General features: G+C 56.3%; 1 protein-coding gene across 2 annotated transcripts in view; it reads right to left on the bottom strand.

Moving 5' to 3' along the window:
- HMCN2 (hemicentin 2) overlaps positions 1-18512 on the bottom strand; it is a 134661-nt gene that overhangs the window by 75003 nt on the left and 41146 nt on the right. For both annotated transcript variants that reach the window (XM_036913576.2, XM_036913577.2), the window contains exons 16-22: positions 15128-15316; positions 14412-14507; positions 13996-14123; positions 12302-12446; positions 10021-10133; positions 9735-9894; positions 8206-8371 (exon numbers count right to left, since the gene is read on the bottom strand). In XM_036913576.2, the coding sequence (XP_036769471.2) occupies positions 8206-8371; positions 9735-9894; positions 10021-10133; positions 12302-12446; positions 13996-14123; positions 14412-14507; positions 15128-15316 (997 nt within the window). The remainder of the gene's footprint in view (positions 1-8205; positions 8372-9734; positions 9895-10020; positions 10134-12301; positions 12447-13995; positions 14124-14411; positions 14508-15127; positions 15317-18512) is intronic.

Genomic DNA, 18512 nt, shown 5'->3' with positions numbered 1-18512 from the left:
CAACGGGAGGGCAGCTGCAGCCACTGGCCCCAAGCATAAGGGGCCCACGCAGGGGTGTGGGATCCCAAGGGCCTGACCTCCAGCCTGTGCTCCCAAGGTTACAGCTGGCTCTGGAGCCCCAGCAGAACTGGCCTCCCGGCCTGATCCCACCCCCTTTCTGGGGAGCCTGTTTCCTCTCTGCAAAATGGGGATGATGGTAGTCGCCATCTCCCAGGCAGCTGTAAGTAAAATGCTGGGTATGCACCTATCAGGCAGGCCAACATTGCTGGCAATTCACCCTGTACAGCCTCGGGCTCCCAGTTTTGCTCCGCTGGGCCACTGTCTCCCTGTCTGAAAAGTGGGGTGATAATCCCTCTGCCCAGCAACACCTCCTCCAGTTCGCCTGCAGCTTCCAATAGGCACTTAGGACACATTCTCTAAAGCCAGCTGTGAGCCCTGCACTGGGCAGTGGTCTCTAGAGCCCAGGCACTGGGCCTGATCCCCATTCTGCCAGGTACTGCTGTGTGAGGCTGGGTGAGTCACTTAACCTTGCTGTGCCTCACTTGTCTCATTTTGGAAAACAGAGACAATAGTAATGCTCTGGACTCTATCCCAGAGGTTGCCTTGTAGTTCTTCTAAGAACTTTCGAGACCACAGAACTCTCTCCCTTCCCACAGTCTCCAGAGTTGTCCAGAGAATGGAATGACCTAATGCTCATCACAGCGCCTGGAACAGAGAAGTACTCAACAAAGGGCAGCTGTTACCATAGTGACAACAACAGCATGCATCGCAGTTTCCCAATGTTTCAAACATTTATATAAATGGAGCATGTGTACGTGTACAGAGCTAATTTGTTCATTTTTCACTGGTGTATAGCACTCCCCCACAGGACCACCCTATTAATTTGTTCCCCTTTTGGTTGGCATTTAACTATTTAGACATTTTTCTTTCTTCCCTCCCCTCTTCCTTTCACGCATTCTTTCATTTACCACCAGAGTTCCAGGCACACAGCTCTCTATGTCCCCCCCAGAGCAGGACTCCTGGGCCACAGGCTCACACACTATCAGCTCTTGCAGGTAGCAACCCCCTCACACCTTAGCAACCCCCTCATCAGAATCTCCCGGCTTTATGGGAAGCATGCAGATTCCCAGGCCCCATTGAGAGACTCTTAAGTGGGGGGAGATAAGGAGTTGGGGTTTTACCAAGGTCTCAGGTGGCTCTGACACAGGTGGTCAGGGGACTGCCCTTGGAGACACTGCCTAGAGACACAAGGAAGTGCCCCTGACCCAAGAGTCAGCAGAGCAAAGCAGATGGGAGCAGGGTCACCACAGCAAGTGGCCCTGGCGTGACCCACCACTCTGTCCCTTACAGGCTGACCTCAGGCCGAGGACTCCATGTCCCTGAGCCTCAGGCCCTCACCTGGAGCCACAGGAGGTGCTAGGATGAAGTGACACGACGCAGGCAAAGTGTCTGGGGCACAGTAAGTGCTCAACAAGCGCCCCGCTGGGAGTAAGACCCGCCCGGCTAGCGCCTGGGCTCTCACCCCCCAGTCTCCAGTCAGCTGGGCAGCCTGAACTGGCCGCTTCATCTTCCAAAGTGAAGGCAACACACCACGTAGAGCTGTACTGTCCCAGCGACAGGTAAACATCACCCCTGCGAGGCTCCATTCCGCCCAGCCTAGCTTTTTTCATCAAAAGGTTTTTTTTTTAAATTACATAATGTTGACATCCACCAAACAGGAGCCAAATCAGTCTGATGCTGGAACACACGCGCAGTCACACAGGAGACGGGGACACGGGGCCCTCCCAGGACTTCACTGCAAACCTCAGCTGGCAAAATAGGGACGGCACGGGTCAGCGGAAAGAGGTCTGGGCTGGGACCAGAGATCAGGACCCCCAGTCCATTTCTGCTACAGACAAGCTGTGCAACCTCCAGCAGAGTACTTGATGTCTCTGGACCCCCGTTTCTTCATATCCGAAAAGGCAGCTCTGGACTTCCTTATCTCAGAGGTTGCCTTCTCGTTCTTCTGAGAAATTTCAAGACCATAGACCACTTTGCTCCCTCCCTCACCAGCCCTTAAAAGGATAGGAAATGGGAACTTCAGGAAAAAAAACATAAAAGAAGTTTCCAAAAGTAGAATAAATTCTCAGCAATAAAATAGGCATCTTGTCTTTCTTATGACCAGCCCAGGCCATTTCCTAGAAAGGGAATGTGCCGCTCGCTATATCACAGAATAAATGGAAAGAATGGAGGCTCCACCCTACAGATGGACAACTGAGGCCTAGCAGAGGCCAAAGGACCCCACTGAGCCTGTCTGTGCTCAGTGCCAATCTGGCCACATCACTGCCCTGCTTTAAACCCCTCCATGGATGCCCACTGCTTGCTGGACAAAACCCAAGTTCATGGCCTGTATGGACCTACATGGACCAGGCCCCATCCCCACCACATCCCACCATGTGTACACTCTACTGGGGTTCTTCCTCAGAGGGGCCAGGGCACCTCCACTCCACTTCTTTGTACATGCTCTTCTTTCCACCTGGGACCCTCCTCCACCTTCTATTCACCTGGATCACACTTGCTCAACCTTCAATACTTAGATGCCACCTCCTCCAGGAAGGCTGCCTTGATGCTCCAAGGCTGGTGGGTACATCCTATGGACTCGCACAGCTGCCTGCACTTTCCCCCCACTGCAGCCTCACTACACTGGCTTGTGGCCCAGCTCTCCCTCCACTCTTCCAGAGGCTCCAGCAGTTCTGGGGGCTGCAGCCCAGGGTGGGGGCGGGGGCAGGAGAGGACGGGAGGAAGCAGGGAGAACAGGGATGTTGCGTGTGTGTGTGTGGCATAATTAGCAGCAGCCACTCCATCATGTGTGAGCAGCCAGATGGCTGTGTGTGGCGCCCAGATGAGAATGGGGGGTGGGAGGTTCGTGGGGAATTTCCTGTTTATGACATCCATCGGGCTTAAGCCTTCACTGTAGGCTGCAAGGTTCACACAGCCACTCAGACGGAGGCCGTAGCAGAGACGGAGCTAAGAGGTGCCATCTGTCCTGCAGGGTCCCTCTGGTTCTGCAAGCTCCAAGGGGGACCTAGCTGCCCAGAGAGACCAGAGGTCACCTGATAGAAGTGCTCAGAACTGTGCAAACCCCCAGGCCACACCCCACCTCACCCAGCACATACCGTCACTGCAACCCCACTCGGCCACCTCTCCAGCTCCCCTTTGCCCTCTGTGGTTCATGCATGTGCTGCATCTGGTTACACAATCCTGAAGCCACTACAGCATATGTCACACCAGTGGTCACCTGTCATTGTTGGCTGGCTCAAGGGGGGCAGGCATCCCCAGGTTTCTGCTATGTCCCCAGGCCCTGGTGCTCCATAAATATCTCATGGCAAATCCCAGCTGACCACGCACACACACTCCCTTTCCCACCTTCGGTCCTGCCCCTACCCAATCTCACTGGCACTCTTGGCCTCCAGACCACTTCAAGGCAGCACAAGCGCCAGCTCTTCCATGAAGACTTCCCTGATATGTGCCCTGCTCTGAGTTGCATGGAGCCCAGTTCAGCCAATTGCTCATTCATTCATTCAGTCATTCAACAAATTGCCACTGGGTCCAAGGTGTGCTGACGGCCACAGAGGTAGGGAAATGCTCCTGTCCTCAGGCCGCTCAGACTCTGGAAACTGTCTGCACCCAGCCCCTCTTGCTGTGTCCCACGCTGCTCGTCCTGCTGGCTCTGTTTCTAAAGAGCCATTTGCAGCCCTCCCAACCTTACCACGGGAACACAGCTTCCAGCAGGGGGACCTGCGGCTGTCAGACAAACAGCACTTGGGCAGTTACCCGCCTGCCGGAGAGCTGATCCTCACCCTGGATGTCTACCGCATGCCAGTGCACGTGGGCCCCGAGTCTGCTGGCGCCAGGGTGGGGTCTGAGTCTGAGCAATGCCTGCTCTGGCCCTCATCTCCTTGCTGGGGCCTCACCTGGGCCACAGACCCTTGTGAGGAAGCCCCAAATGGAAAATGCAAACTGGAGAATTCAGGAGAGGATCTTGATACCCACCAAAGGGCCAAGCACAATGCAGGGGAGGGGGAGAGTGTACCACCCAGGAGCCACCTAAGGTCCATCCAGCCACGCTAACGGGTGGCCGTCCACGCCTGGGCACTTCCTGTGTGCCAGAGTGTGGCTAAGCACCTTTCTGCACATTCCCACTTGAAACTCCCAGCGGCCAAACCTGCAAGGCAGGCAGATCCACCATCTTCACCCCCTTTTGCAGAGAAAACTGAGACCCAGAGGGACGCCCTGTTGTCCATAGCTTCGCGCTGGTCAGGGCAGCTGGTCGGCCTTCAGACCGTACCACACTCCCAACCACTGTGGTGCTCTAAATGTCCAACTCTGAAGTTTATTTCAACTGGATGTTCTAGGGAGAGAGCACTGCTGGCCACAGGTTGGCAAGACCCGACCTCAGAGCCGCCAGCCAGGAACCAGCATGAGCTCAGGGTCTGCCAAGGGAAAGACCCCTCAGGGGGCCCCTGGGCAGTCCGGGCCATGCCGCCAGTTTCTGGTGAGGAAGCAGCTTTTCTCTGGGTCGCCAGATCCCAGCTGCAGCCCCTGCCGCTCCACCCTGGGCTAGCTGGGCTAGGAGAGGGGGTCCACGTGCACTGGCATGCGGTAGGCATCCAGGGTGAGGATCAGCTCTCTGGCAGGCGGGTAACTGCCCAAGTGCTGTTTGTCTGACAGCCGCGGGTCCCCCTGCCGGAAGCTCTGTGTTCCCGTGGTAAGGTTGGGAGGGCTGCAAATGGCCCTTTAGAAATAGAGTCAGCAGAAAGAGCAACTGCCCTGCAGCATCCTCCCAGCGCCCTGTCCTCCCGCGGTCCCCCTCCCTCCCCCAGATGCAGCTGGGTTTGGCCCCGTATGGGACCCTGGCCGGCTGCCCCCGGGAGCCAGAGCGGGAGCCAGGAGCACTCACAGCTGTCCAGCTACGCAGAAGAACCACAAACAAACACAGTTGCTTGGAAACACAGCATCGCCCCAGCGTCCCTGGGCAGAGTCAGGGAACCAGAGCCACTAGGCACTCTCTGACCACCAACCCTTTCATTTATCAGGCAGGAAGACTGAGGCCCAGATTGCAGAAGGGTCTTGCTGAAGTTCACTCAGTGGGCTGGGGGCAAGGCTGGGGTGCCATTCCAGGTCTTCTGCCCCCTGATCTCACACAGTAGCCCGAGCCTGAGTCTTTTCTCTCTGCTGCTATTTCGGCCCAGTCCTGGCCATGTGAGATTGCTCAGAAGTCCTGCTGACTTCAATTCTGAAGTCACAACTCCGAGGGTCTTTTGACAGACAGCAATCCCCAGGGTAAGAAGCACCCAATGACCATTCCCACCCTTGGACTCAGCTGTTTGCCTTCAGAAATGTACCCCAAGGAAGTGACCCAGAAGATAAAGAGGAGCATTTGTTGCCAACAGCCCCATTTATCACCGCCGAAAACTGGCAATGGAGCACATGCCCCAAACAGAGGAGCGGCTTAGCAACAAAGGGAGCTGAACACCCTGGAATGTTATTTTGCCTTTTCAATGAAAAGCAAATGATATGGGTCAGGATGAATCAAGAAAATGGGTAAATGGGGGAAAAGCACCAATGATGGGGACAGAATAGAAGATGCACTGAGTTTAATTCTATAAAAGCATTTACACTTTCAAACTGGAAGAAGTTGTGGGCACAGGTGGGTGGTTTTGAGTTTATGGCCACTCAAGCTCCGCTGTGTTTTCTATTAGGACTTTCTGCCCGGGGCGGTCAAGGAACTCTGAGAAGGCAGAATATTCTCTAGATCCTCCAGAGAGACCAGTGGCCCACCTGACCTTGGCCCAGAAACCTCCTATATATGTGTCTATTATTCTCATATATTCTCATGTCTGTGTCTCTACGTGTGTCTTGTGTACATGTCTGTGTGTCTCTACGTGTCTTATATCCATGTGTGTCTGTGTCCATGCACATGTATGTGCATGCTTATGTCTGTCTGTGTGCATGTCAGGGCCCAGCCCCAAGAATCAGGAGGTGGTAACCCACTTCCTCAGACTCATTTACTTGTGTCCTCCTAGGTGCACTGGGCATGATGCCGCTTACCCTACCCACCTCCAGGATGTCTGCCCCAACGGAGATGGAGGAAGCCTAGGAGGCTCAGCCACTTGCTGGTTCTCAACCTGACTACAGCACAGAGTTATCAGGGGGCTTTGAAGCAACAGCAGCCCTGGAGCCCCACTGGTGACCCTAATCGGGCTGAGAGTCCCTGGCCAATGACAGGCGCTGGGCAACCACAGAGCAGGCGCAGCCTTCCACCCCTGGGGACAGTGAACGGGGCACCTCAGGGGCCCCGCAGGTGAGGAGGCAGCTCGGCCCGGGGAGGGAGCAGGGGAGAGGCGGGGCTGGACCAGAGGCAGACGAGCACCTATGACTCTCCGGAGTACGTTCCCAAGCTCCCAGAAGGGCAGCTTTGAAGTTCAGCCTTGGGACCCCTCGGAGAAGGAAGGGGAGGTGGTGGGGGCTGGGGGGACGTGGGGCCGACAGACGCAAGCCTGCCCGCTCGCTCGGTGTTTCCATCGGTCTTTTAAACCTCCATTTCCTGGCTGAACAGCTGTGCCACTACGGGGAGCTGTGTGTCGGTGAGGAAACGGGGCTTTGCTCTGTGTGGGGGTGCAGTCAGAGAGCCGCGGGGGGGCCCGAACGACCTCCGGGCCCAGAGCCTGCCCACATTTTTAAAAAGTGGGTGAGAATAAAATGAGATAACAGATGTGATGATGATAATCTTAAAAGCTAGAAATGTCACCTTAGCTGGTGAATAGCAGGCACAGGGAGATGACTTATCGAGAGCGATTTCCCAACACTTAACAACATATGTGCACTGCACGTCCATCACCGCACCACACAAGCATCATTTAAACAAGGTTCACTTTAAGATGGAGAAACCGGCCAGGAGGAGCTGGTGGGCCCCATGGCCGCCCCACTAGTACAGAACCAGCAGGACCAACACAAGGGTCTAATGCTCTTCACCCCAGCCCACCCCCAGGCTTATGCTCCTCCTCCTTTAGATAAACTCCCAGAATCTCATAAATCACAGAGAAAACTGGAAGCCAGCAAGAAGTGGAGAGGGCAAGGGAGAAGGGACGGAACAAAACTCTGGGATTGCAAAAGCGGCTTTCACGAATTTATGGCTCCCAGTTGGTCTGTTAACGCATCACAACAAGGAGGGGTGAACAAATGGGTATGTGGTTCTCCGTTTCAGTAACAAGCCATAAATAAACAAGCACCCGGCTGGCCACCGCTGCCCGGCTGAGAAGCTAGAACCAGGTTTTCTGGGGAGATGCAGATTCCCTGCCCTCTCCCCCACCTCACCCCTTCACAGGACATGGAGCTGCAGACCCCAGGGGCATGGGGTGGGGGCACTGCAGATCCAGCCCAGGTGCAGGACCCAAACCACATCCAGGGGTGCAGGCTTTGGAAGGGCTCACAAACAGATGTTCTGAGATGCAGACGTGTGGGTGTCAGGGGGTGGGGGGCTGCACAGAAGGCTTCCTGGAGACCTTCTTGGTCTGGAACTCAAAACCCTTGCCAGGGCTGATGTCACCAGCCACAGCCACCCCCACCCCCTCCGAGGGTCAGGAGCCCCAGGCGTATTGAAGCCTTTTTGTCTGGAATCACTGTTCCCCACACTCCTGCCCAAGCCCGCCTCCTCCCTCTCTGCCCCCTCCCAGGATCCCTGATGGTAGGAGAGAAGCTGAGTCAGAAAGCCCAGCCGCTAGACACCTGGTCCATGGAGCAGGCGGGGGCTCAGCACGGACACAGCCAGGATGCCACCCCAACCACAGAGGTCCTCTTTTCCAGCTGGGTGACCACAACCAGCTCACCCCACTTTGCTGGCACTCAGTTCAGCTCAGACGACAAGGGCTGCCAGCAGATTTCAGGAGATTCTGCATGCAGCACCCAGTGGCTGATGCACAAAGCGCTGGGTGCATGTCACTTCAGAGGGGTCTCTGCCTGGGCATCCATGATCCCTTAGAGGTCCCCTGGGGAGCTGCAGGGAACCCATGGACAAAGCACCGTGTTTGGAACTGAATGTGTGTCCCCCTGGGCGTGTCCACAAGCTCCCACACACCAGCTGGGTCACTGGCCAGCTTGAGGCCAGTTTCCTCAAACCCCAAACTCTGTCCATTCCTGGACCCGAGGCCATAGATTGCAGGTTACCTGTCCGTGATGGGCGGCACAGGGCGGGAGTCCTTGGTCCAGGTGATCAGTGGGGGTGGGGAGCCCTGGGCCTCGCAGTCCAAGGTCACCTCGTCACCGACCTTGGCTGTGACTCTCAGAGGCTTGTCTGCACCATGTGACCCGTTCACATGAATCCTGGGCTCGGCTGTTGGTGGAAGCATGTCGGGGCTGTGAGCGGGCAGGGAGCCGTGGGGTGGGGCCTGGAGGGGACAAGGTGGCTCCACCAGGAAGCACGGGTGGTACTGCCACCCGGGGGGGTGCAGGCGGGTGGGCTCTGGTTTAACAGAAGAGTTCAGGTTTGGAGGGTGGCTCAGATGCAACGGTTCCCCCCAGACACACCCTCCACCTCTCCACTGTCACCCTCCCTCTAAAAGCTCCCAATCTTGCCTTGATGACCCGATATGGTCCCTCGTGCCCAGCATCTAACCTCCTCCAGCTCCTCTGCTTTCTGCTGCCCCTCCCCCAGGGATGCTCTGGAAGGTTCTGCCCCCTCTTCTCTCTCTCCCTTCTCCCCCTTTCCCATCCCATTTATTCTCGGGGTGTCAACCAACAGATGATGCACAGTCTCCGTCCAGCCTTCTCAAACCCCACTGAACCCAGGGGGAGGGTGATAATAATCCATGCACATCACCTCTTTCTCATGTGAAGTGCCCCCCTACCTTTCTAGCCAGGTGCTCATACACTGAAGGCACCCAGGATGCACCTGAGCAACAATTAATAAGCCAGCCAGTTGGGGACATCAAATCGCCCAAGACATGTGGCCCTCATGTGTTCCCTGTACATCATTAGTTCAGAGGGGAAAACATTCCCCTTAAATTTTTTTTGTAGTGTAAAAATATCAACACTAAGAGTATATGAGAGAAAAATATTGTGCATTTTGCTCACTTATCTTAGACAGTCACCAAGTGCCCAGCTTGGGGGTTAATGCTGGGAAACAGAGCAAAGAATACAGGTCTTGCTCCTGTCCTCACCGTGCTTAGGACCCACTGGGAGCACTGGTACCAAACACCCAATGAACTGGTTAGTCACTGTGGTGGTGGGTAGTTATGATGGGGACACCCCAGAGAGTTGACAGCAAGGTGATGGGCTCAGCCCTGGGGATCAGAAAGCTATGATCTGACTGATGGGAGAAGTAGGCTGGGCCAAGAGGTTGGGGAGGGATGGCACGAGCAAAGGCCCTGAGGCAGGGTGGATGATTTAGGAAATTGAAAGGAACACAGAGGGGCTGCCAAGGTGGGAGGGGTCCACGGTAGGGCCAGCTTTCCAATGCTTGTTAATGTGATGGCTTCCCCTCCATCCATTCAAAGGCTGAGTTGGAACAGCTCTTAAAGCAAGTCCACACTACTGGGGGCAGTGTTCCCTCCAAGGAGGACAGCTCTGGTCTACATGCTCTCAGACGGGAAGAATTTAGAGTCAGGGTTGACAGATGCAGGTAAGGTCAGATGGTCCATGCCTCTGCCTCCACTCCTGCCAAGCCCCCCTCCCAGGACAAGGCCAGTGCCACTCACTGTTGACAGAAAGCCGCATCTCCTGGCTGGAGAAGCCCACAGCATTGGTGGCTGTGCAAACATAGGCCCCTGCATCCTGGGCAGACGGCTTGGTGATGAACAGGGTGCCATCCTTGCTCACGTTGTAGTGGGGTCCTCTGGAGGTCAGGGCATTGGTTTCCTGTGGCAGAGTCACAAGTGACATTAGCAGAGCCCACGCCCCATGGCGATTGGCATCATCATTCCCTTCCCATGATGCACTGAGCCTACCTCTCCGGTTACCTTCACGATAACAGGCTCTGCCTACCTTGGTCCAGGTGATGGTGGGGGTGGGACTTCCTGCAGCCACACAGGGGAGAGAGACTGGAACCCCTTCGTTGGTGATGTGGTGGGTGGCAGTGGTTTGGATTCTAGGTGGCACTTTTAAAAACAAACCAATTTTGTAACCCAAGTTCATAGCAGCATTATTCCCAAAGGCCAAAAGGTGGAAACAGTCAATGGTGACGATTAAACACAATGTGTACATATGGAACATTATTCAGCCTTAAAAAGGAATGAAAGTCATTGATACATACTACAACATCGACGGACCTCGAAAACATTATGCTAAGTGAAATAAGCCAGACACAGAAAGACAAACACCGCATGATCCCACTTCTCTGAGGTCCCTACAATCATCAAATTCAGAGACAGACAATCGGATGGTGGGTGCCTGGGGCTGGGGAGGGGTAGCGAGGAGTTCACGTTGAATGGGTGCAGAGCTCCAGTTTGGGGTACTGAGAAAGTTCTGGGGATGGATGGTGGTGATGGTTGCATAAGGTACTGAATGCCACTGAGCTGTACACTTAAAAATGGTAAGTTTTGTGTTATGTATAGTTTATCACAATTTTAAAAAGTTTCAACAGAAGACGACAAATGGCATATTATCTACAGCCACCACTGCTCTAAATTCAAGCCCCAGACAGAGGGCAGCCTGTGCCTGGGAACCAGCAGGGCCATTCCTTCCCTCTGGAAAGCCCTTTAATCTTTTGGTACCCATAGTCCTTGATCAGCAAAAAAGCCCAATTAACCTCAATTCCCTGCCCACTCTCTGGGGATGCACGGATGAGACGCGGCAGAAAATAATGTTCACGGAACACAGTGAACTTGAGAACAAGTGCCAGATCCATTCTGGACACCATCCAGATTTGCAGGCATGAAAACGGGGTCTCCTAGAGGAGAAGGGTGGAGGAAACAGGGTGTGGAAGGTTGGGAGGGGAGGCCAGAGGTGCAGGGTTCTAACGGTAACCCTCAGGGGTCCTTTCGGGAGGATGCCCTTCTGGATTCTCCCAGGTAGCCAAAGCCGGCAAGTTGCTACATGAGCCAAGAGAGCTTGGTCGGCCGCCCCTGCAGGGAGGCTATGCCAGCACGGGGGCGGGGGGCGGGGCAGGGGGGCAGTCTGTGATGATCCTGTGATCTCAGGGGGTTCCTCTCTGAGCCTCAGCTTACTCAACCTCCAGATGTGGTGTCCTTTGAATCCCAAGTCTTGGAGAAGTTCTACAACTCAAGGGGAACCTACACAGAACATCTGGCACAAGGTACACACCCAACCTTTAGTCACCCTATTACTTGGAATTAGAGGGAGACAGGACTGCTGGATTCTAGACCCAGCATCCTCCTGAGCCGTGGTTCTCCCCTACCATGGAAACAGCGCCGTTCTTCTCGCTTATCTTTCAGAGGTTTTACAAAACAAACAAGAAAAAAAGGATATTACCATACTTGATAAATGAAAAAACATAAGCAAACTTAGCTTAAACTTCTCATCTTAAAAGAACAGCAGTACCTAGATGGGTGGGCGTAGGGTAACAGGGACGCTCCAGTGCTGTGGATAGGAGAATAATTGAGCAAAATATACTACAAGCCCTAAAAATGTGCAAGCTCGGTGAGTCAGACTCAGTTCCACATTAATGGTTTCATCCCAAGGAAAGAATCGGGCAGGTGGGCAAAGGCCAAGCAGGAGGACATCTATGTGGCGAGAGCCTGGACCTAAGGGTCAGGGAACTAGGCCCATCCAAACAGGGATGCGCAGTCTTAAAGTGACCCACCTGAGTATTTATTAACAGAAAACGGTCGTAATCTACTGTCAAGGGAAACCTTCAGGTTGCAAGACAGTAATATCATGTGGTCCCAGTTGGGTTTTTGAAATATTTCTATGTATGTGGGTATAAAGAATTCACTGATAGGTGGATAAAAAATATATATATGTATATATACACACACATATAAAGATCTTAAGTGTAACATATAAAGAACATATATTATGAAAAAAATTACTTATATACAGTATACATAAAAATGTATATAATTTATATGTAACTTGCTTTATGCAATGTATGTATACAAACGATACACACCAAAGTGTAAAATGAGTCTGGTTCTTAGCTAGTGGTATTAGGGAGTGTGTTTTTTCCTACTTGTCCAAGCTCTTATTTTCCTACAGTGAATATGTACCATTTGTGCAGTTTTTCTAAACAAAGGTGTTCAAGATCAAGTTCGCCCATGAGCCTTCCCTCACCCCACCCCGTCCCCAGCCCCACCCCGGGACTCACCCTGCACAACCAGCTCCACGTCTCTGTGCTGAGAGCCGGCCGTGTTGGTGACCTCACAGCGGTACCTCCCCGCGTCCTCGCGCAGGGCCCGGTCAAGGTGGAGGCTACCGTCCATTCGGACAGAATGGCGGCTTCCAGGTGGCAGCTGGTGCGGGTGAGGAAATACCAGCTTGGATTGCAGGCCACGCAGAGCCAGCCAAGAGGGCTCCACAGACCACACTGCCTGCCAGGCCAGCGGGGAGCAGGCTGGACTGAGAGGCCAGGGGTCCGAGAAAGTAGGGGAGCTGGGGGGTGACACTATGACCTCCCAGCCGCCATCCCTTCTCTGAGACTCATGCACTCCCGCAGACCCTCAGGCCGGGTGGGCCTGACCCCTGCAAATCCCTGACCCCACTCTCCCATGGCCAACCGGGCCAGGGCAAGGTGCCCCATCCAGGCCAGAGACTGGGGCCAGAGCCCTCACTGAGTAGGCCCTGGTGCCCCGTGGCCCTCCCACGCCAAGGCCCCAGACAGCAGGGTCAGCAGGAGGAGCCGTGCAGACTGGAGCGGAAGTGTGGCCACATCTGCTGCAGTCCCACAGAGGGAGGGAGGCAGAGAGAGCAGCTCCAGGTGGTGGCCCAGGCCAGTCCCTGTCAGGACCACACTGGGGCTGGGAGCGTTGGCCCAGACTGGGGCCCGGGGGATCCCCTGTAAAGATGCCCCGCCAGTCCGTCCTTGGTGAGGGGCCCGGAAACCTTTCAGCCTGCCCCGCCCCGCCCCGCAAGCCCCGCGGTGTGGTCTGCACTCGGGCCCCAGGAGATGCTCCTGGGCTGCCTCAGCTCCAGGGCTCTTTGGGCTGAAGGGGCTTGAAGGGCTTGGTGCTCCTTGCACCCAGCAGCGAGCAGGGGCAGGTCCACGCCATGTCCCTGCGGAGCTGACACAGGCATCCCTGGCCACCGCCCATCCTGGCACTGACACAGTCCTGGGCCACTCCTTCCCCACGTGCCCCTCGCCACCCAGCTCACACACTCAGGCAGGGCCCTGCTCAGGGTCACATGATCACAGGCTGCAGAGCCTGTCTGCAGAGCACCAGAGGCCGGGACCGGGGCAGTGGGGGCAGAAAGACTGCCACACAGCCACTGCCTCCCTGGTGTCCAGTGTCTGCCCATCTCCTGGGGTAAGGGTACCCGCTTGCAGCTTCAGGGGCATAAGGACCCCCATATATCTGACAACAGGGCAGAAGAATCAGGGAAAAGAGAGAGGCTAAGAGGGAGTGGACAGGACAGGGGAAACAGAGGCAAGCAAAGCAAACCAAATGGATAAAACGGATAAGGCAGCCACTGTGTGCCCAGTGGTGTACGGGGTGGTTGGGGCAGATATTAAACTGCACAGGTTACATGTCTGTCCTGGAACCACCAGGACGAGGGTGACGAGTGACTGAGTCCGTGCCCCCTTCCCCGAATTCCTGCTCCCAGCCACAGCTGGCAGAGCGTGAGATCCTCCCACTGAGCTCTGAGGGGGCCAGCAGCCTCCTGGTCCCGGGGGGCCTTTAGAGGGCGACAGAAGCTATGAGCACATGAGAGAAGCTTCTAGGAAAAGGCAGGAAAGAGGGCGGAAGGAAGAGGACACTCCAAAGCAGGGGGCAGCAAAGCAGAGGTGCAGTGCGACCATGACAGACCCCTCCCGCCCCAGGGACCACCGCGCGCCACACTCACGGGCAGGCCAGCTTTGAGCCAGCGCCTCTCCGGGCGGGGTCTCCCAGCCAGGATGACGCAGGGCAGGGACACGGGCTGCCCCTCCAGCACCCGGACGGTGGGGGCACTGCTGGCGATCTGGGGGGGGCCTGTGGGCCGAGGAGATGGTGCTGGTCACACCAGATTCCTGAGGGTGGTCACGTGGGGGACAGAGGCCCCCCCACCCCCGCCCCAACTCCCCAGGGAACCTAGAAGCATCAGCAGTGGGGATCCTAAAGGGCCCACAGGGCATGCCTCCCGAGGCACACTGCTCTAGAAGCCCCTCTAGGAGAACCTGGCCATGGACACATCTGTCCCAAAGGAATGGGTAGCAGGGGGCCTCCCTGGGGGTGCCCGGCCTCCCCACCAAAGCCCCCTCTCCGGATCCACCAGCGAACCGTGGCCAGTCACCACCAGCTGCACCTCTGCCTGGACCTCCCCAAAGACATTGCGAGCCTCACAGACGTAGGGAGCCTGGTCTTCAGGGACCACACCTGCGGGGCAGGAAAGAGGCAAGCCTGTCAGGGTGTGTGTGGCTCCAGCCCCCACAGCCTCCAGTTCCCCTTGGCCCAGAGCCTTTAGCATGGCCTGGCCCTGGCAGAGGTGAGGTAGGTGAGCTGGGGCGGCAGAGAGGAGAGGGGACACAGCCCAGCCTTGGAGAGTGAGATGGCCTCAGCTTACCCATCTGTAGAATGGGGATAATATGTCAGTACCTACACCTTGCAGGGTGACTGGGAGGGGTCAGTAACATGGTGTGAATCTGGTGCCCAGCGGCCGGCCTGGCACGGAGTAACGGTGATGATGGTGAAAACCAGGGCAACACACCTCCCACTGTGCATTGGGAGCTGGGCTAAGCACGCTAGTGTCCCACCTCCATACACCCTGAAGGGGGCCTGTTATTAAACCCAGGTGTAGGTATTGTCATTATCATTACTGTGCCTGAGCCATGGAATGACTTGACCAGTGTCACCCAGATAAAACACGGCCCTGCATCAGCCTGATCCATGACCAGTGCTGGGGGTCAGGGTCTTGCTCCCAGCCACCCAGCCTGGGGGCTGAGGGCGTCGGAAGCCTCCCATCCGCCCTGCCACCTTCCTCAGCCCCAATCTCTTACTTTCAAAGAACAGCACTCCTGAATGGGGCTGCCCAGTCCTGCTGCCCCGCCCAGCCTCCAGGGGCTGGCTGTCTCCACGGCGCCAGGTGACCGTCGGGGCAGGGCGTCCCATAACCCGGCATGCCAGCAGGGCGCTCCTTCCTAGCTCCACGGTGACGTTCTGGGGCAGCTCCACCAGCTGGGGTGCATCTGCAGGGGGGTGACTGGTCAGCCACACTGGCCCCCAGGACATTGCTTCTGCTGCCTGGCTCCCCGCTCCAGCCTCACGCTCTTGAACCCGGGGCTGACTCATCCAGAGGCCAGCCTGAGCTCAGCAGAGCCCATCCCTGGAGAGCAATTGGGACGAGGCAGAGGGAGCAGCCTTTGATAGGATGAAGCTGCCAGTAGGCCTTGTACCCCTACGTGGGGTCTCAGGGGCCTCGTGTTGCCCAGCGCTGCAGAGGAGAACACACGTGCTCCCGGGAAGCCCACCTCTGAGGGGCTGCAGACCACGCTCCCCCCTCCTCGCGCTCTCCTGGGCCACAGGGAGCTTCCTCCGGCAGGTGTCCCAGACCCGGGCAACCATTTCCACAACCCCAAAGAGCCAACCCCGACTGCGTGCAGGGATTGTAAGTCATCTTCTCCACATCCCTCTCTCCTTGCGGAACTTCTTGTAATGAGCATATGAAAGTCTGCCACAAAATCATGACATGGTTATTATAAATAATATGACCTTTCACTTTATGGTCCAAATGGGACACTAGAGAGTGAAAAAGAGCCACATTCATAAATTACACAAGGACAGCAGACCTGTCCCACTCGCCTGTGCTAGCAACAGTTCAAAACAATACAGGGGGACATTTCCCTAACTTTTGCTCCACCTACCCCATATCCCATGCCTTCCCCAAGGTAACCACTGACCAGTCTGTAGCATTTCTGCCAAGTGTTTCTTGTAGTGATGTTTTTTTTTTTCTAAGCATTGTGTTACTTTTATAATCAGGGGGAAAAAACTTATTTCCTGAACAGAAATTCATATGATCCTTTCTGCCCTTCAGCAGGCCAGGAACAGGTCCAACCCCTGACAGGTCCAGGTCCTCTGCAGCTCTGGGCACTGTCCTCAGGTCCCTATCCCCAGATCCATGGCCAGAAAGGTTCCCCAGCCTTTTGTTAACCCACTGCACCCAGCACGGTGGGAAGTCCTCCACCTCTTTGCTCTGTCCATCTCTCTCCAGAAATCTCCCCCATCCATCCAAATCATGACATCAAATTTCCCTCCTGGCCTCAGAGATTAGGGAGGTTCCAGGGAGATATAAACACAAATTGGAAAATGACTGCAGGGATGAAGACGGTCTTGGACCCAACCTCAGACACCGCCCGCACACAGGCCTGGCTTTCTCGCTGGGGCCTGGCGGCTGCCCGCACTCACAATCCCAAAAAGCCTCTGCTCTGGGCTCGCCTCAGACGGGGTCACTGGCCCTGCAGACAGTCGGTGGTGCCATGCCCCCTACCCTGGCCAGAGCGGGGGCTCAGCTCCAGGGCTGGGTGCCCACAGAGCCTACCTTCCCTGGCTCCGCCCAGCCCGCCTGCAGGGCACAGCTCAAACCACCCTCCTCCAGGCAGGTCCCCCATCCACCACCTCTCTTGGACTTCTTGACCCCTTTCTTCCTTAGCCCCAAACAGCCTGGCATTGTCTCCCAACTCTGAGATATCATGAACTGCACTGTCTTTCCCATTCTCTTCCCAGTCCTGAACCTGCCCCCGTGAGGAGGGACGGCTGATTTATAATATGCACATAATACGCAGGAAAGCCAGCGTGTCCTAAGGGACAGGTGTGGTGACAGAGCTTTTAGAGACATGATTTCATTAATGGTCTCAATAAACTCGTGAAGTGAATATTATCACAACCCCATTTTACAGATAAGCAAACTGAGGTCAGAGAGGTTAAGGAACTTGCCCAGGGGCGCAGCTGGAAGTCAACGGCAGAGTATGGATCAGAGCCCAGGTCTGGCTGCTGCTAAAAGCCAGGCTCTCAACCACTGCACCCCCTTGTCCCCCAGGTATAACTTGGCCACTGCCCCAGCCAGAGCCGCACCCATCGCTTCCATCCTCTCTCTGGGGTGAATCCCAAAGCAGCCACATCCTAGACTCAAATCCTGCCCAGAAATCTGTGACTCAGCCTCTGGTGCAGCCATCCACAACTCCTTGTTGGAGTCCCCCAAATAAGGTGGGACCCCAGAACCCTGGGGTGCCAGAGCTGAAGGTCCTCCAGTCCCCTGATTGTGCAGGTGGGAGACGGAGGCCTGGGGGAAGGGAGGGGTGGGGCTGGTCTGAGCCCTGCAGCCCCTCAGAGGGACCCGGCTCCTGGCCCGGCGCTCTGCCCAGGGCCTCCTCCACAAGGCTCAGCCACTTCTGCTTCTGGGCTGAGTCCCCTCCTCACACACTCCCCGTTGACCCTCTGCAGTCCAGGGAGGGCCCCTGAGCTGGCTCCACCGCCATCACATTCCCCCCAGGATGGCCCTTTCTGCCTTGGCCTCAGGCAGGGTTCCGGGGCAGGAGCTGCGAATCCCCCGAGACAGCGGGAGGTGCAGCAGCTGCCAGAGAGGCAGCCGGGTGTGCACGGAGTTGGCCCTGCGTGGGGAACCCGGAGGACGGGCCCCGAGGCGCGCCCCTAGCCCCGGCTGCCTCTTCAGAGGAGCTCGGGCTGCAGTTAACTGGACCCAGCAGGTGATTTTCCAGTAGCAGAGCCGCCACGGACTCTAGCGGCCACCGGGATGCGACCATGACAGAGGTGATGGCTTCCCTTCCTCTTACTCAGCTCCCAGGGCAGGGGACACAGGCTGGAAGGCCTGAAGCCTGGGCAGGACCCCCACCTGCCTCTGCCCCATGGGGCACCCATGGGTGCGCCCCTTCAGCACTCTGGGCCGCAGTTTCCCATCCGGAAAGAGGTAACTAGTTTTAGCTGGTTCCCATACCCTAAAGCTCCAGGGCTCTTTATCATCCCCCAGAGACCCCACGGGCCCCCTGTCTCCTCTGCCACCCCCAGGTCCTGTGGCTCAGAGCCCTGGCGCAGGGCTGGGGGCTGAGCCAGCTTGGAAAGGAGAGCTCAGCCAGCCTTGACTCAGGCTGGCCGAGAGGCAGGGGGTCTCAGGCAGTCTGCAGCTGCGCTAGGCGATCACCCGAGAGGCCGGCCTCCCGCCCCTCCCCACATTTAGAGGGAACGCCGGGGTGTCTGTGACCCAGGCAGAATGGCCTCCACAGCCCCTCAAGGAGACTCTCAGATAAAGATGATTGGCCCTGGCGCCACAGCCCCCGGCCAGGGCGGCTGGATGGCTCCCAGGGGCCTCGTCCTCTATAAGATACTCTAAAAATGATGCTTTATGACTACATTGGTATAATGACAAACCAA

Source organism: Manis pentadactyla, chromosome 3, assembly GCF_030020395.1.
Source record: "Manis pentadactyla isolate mManPen7 chromosome 3, mManPen7.hap1, whole genome shotgun sequence".
NCBI classification, from domain to species: domain Eukaryota; kingdom Metazoa; phylum Chordata; class Mammalia; order Pholidota; family Manidae; genus Manis; species Manis pentadactyla.
This window is presented reverse-complemented; position numbering and strand designations above follow the sequence as displayed.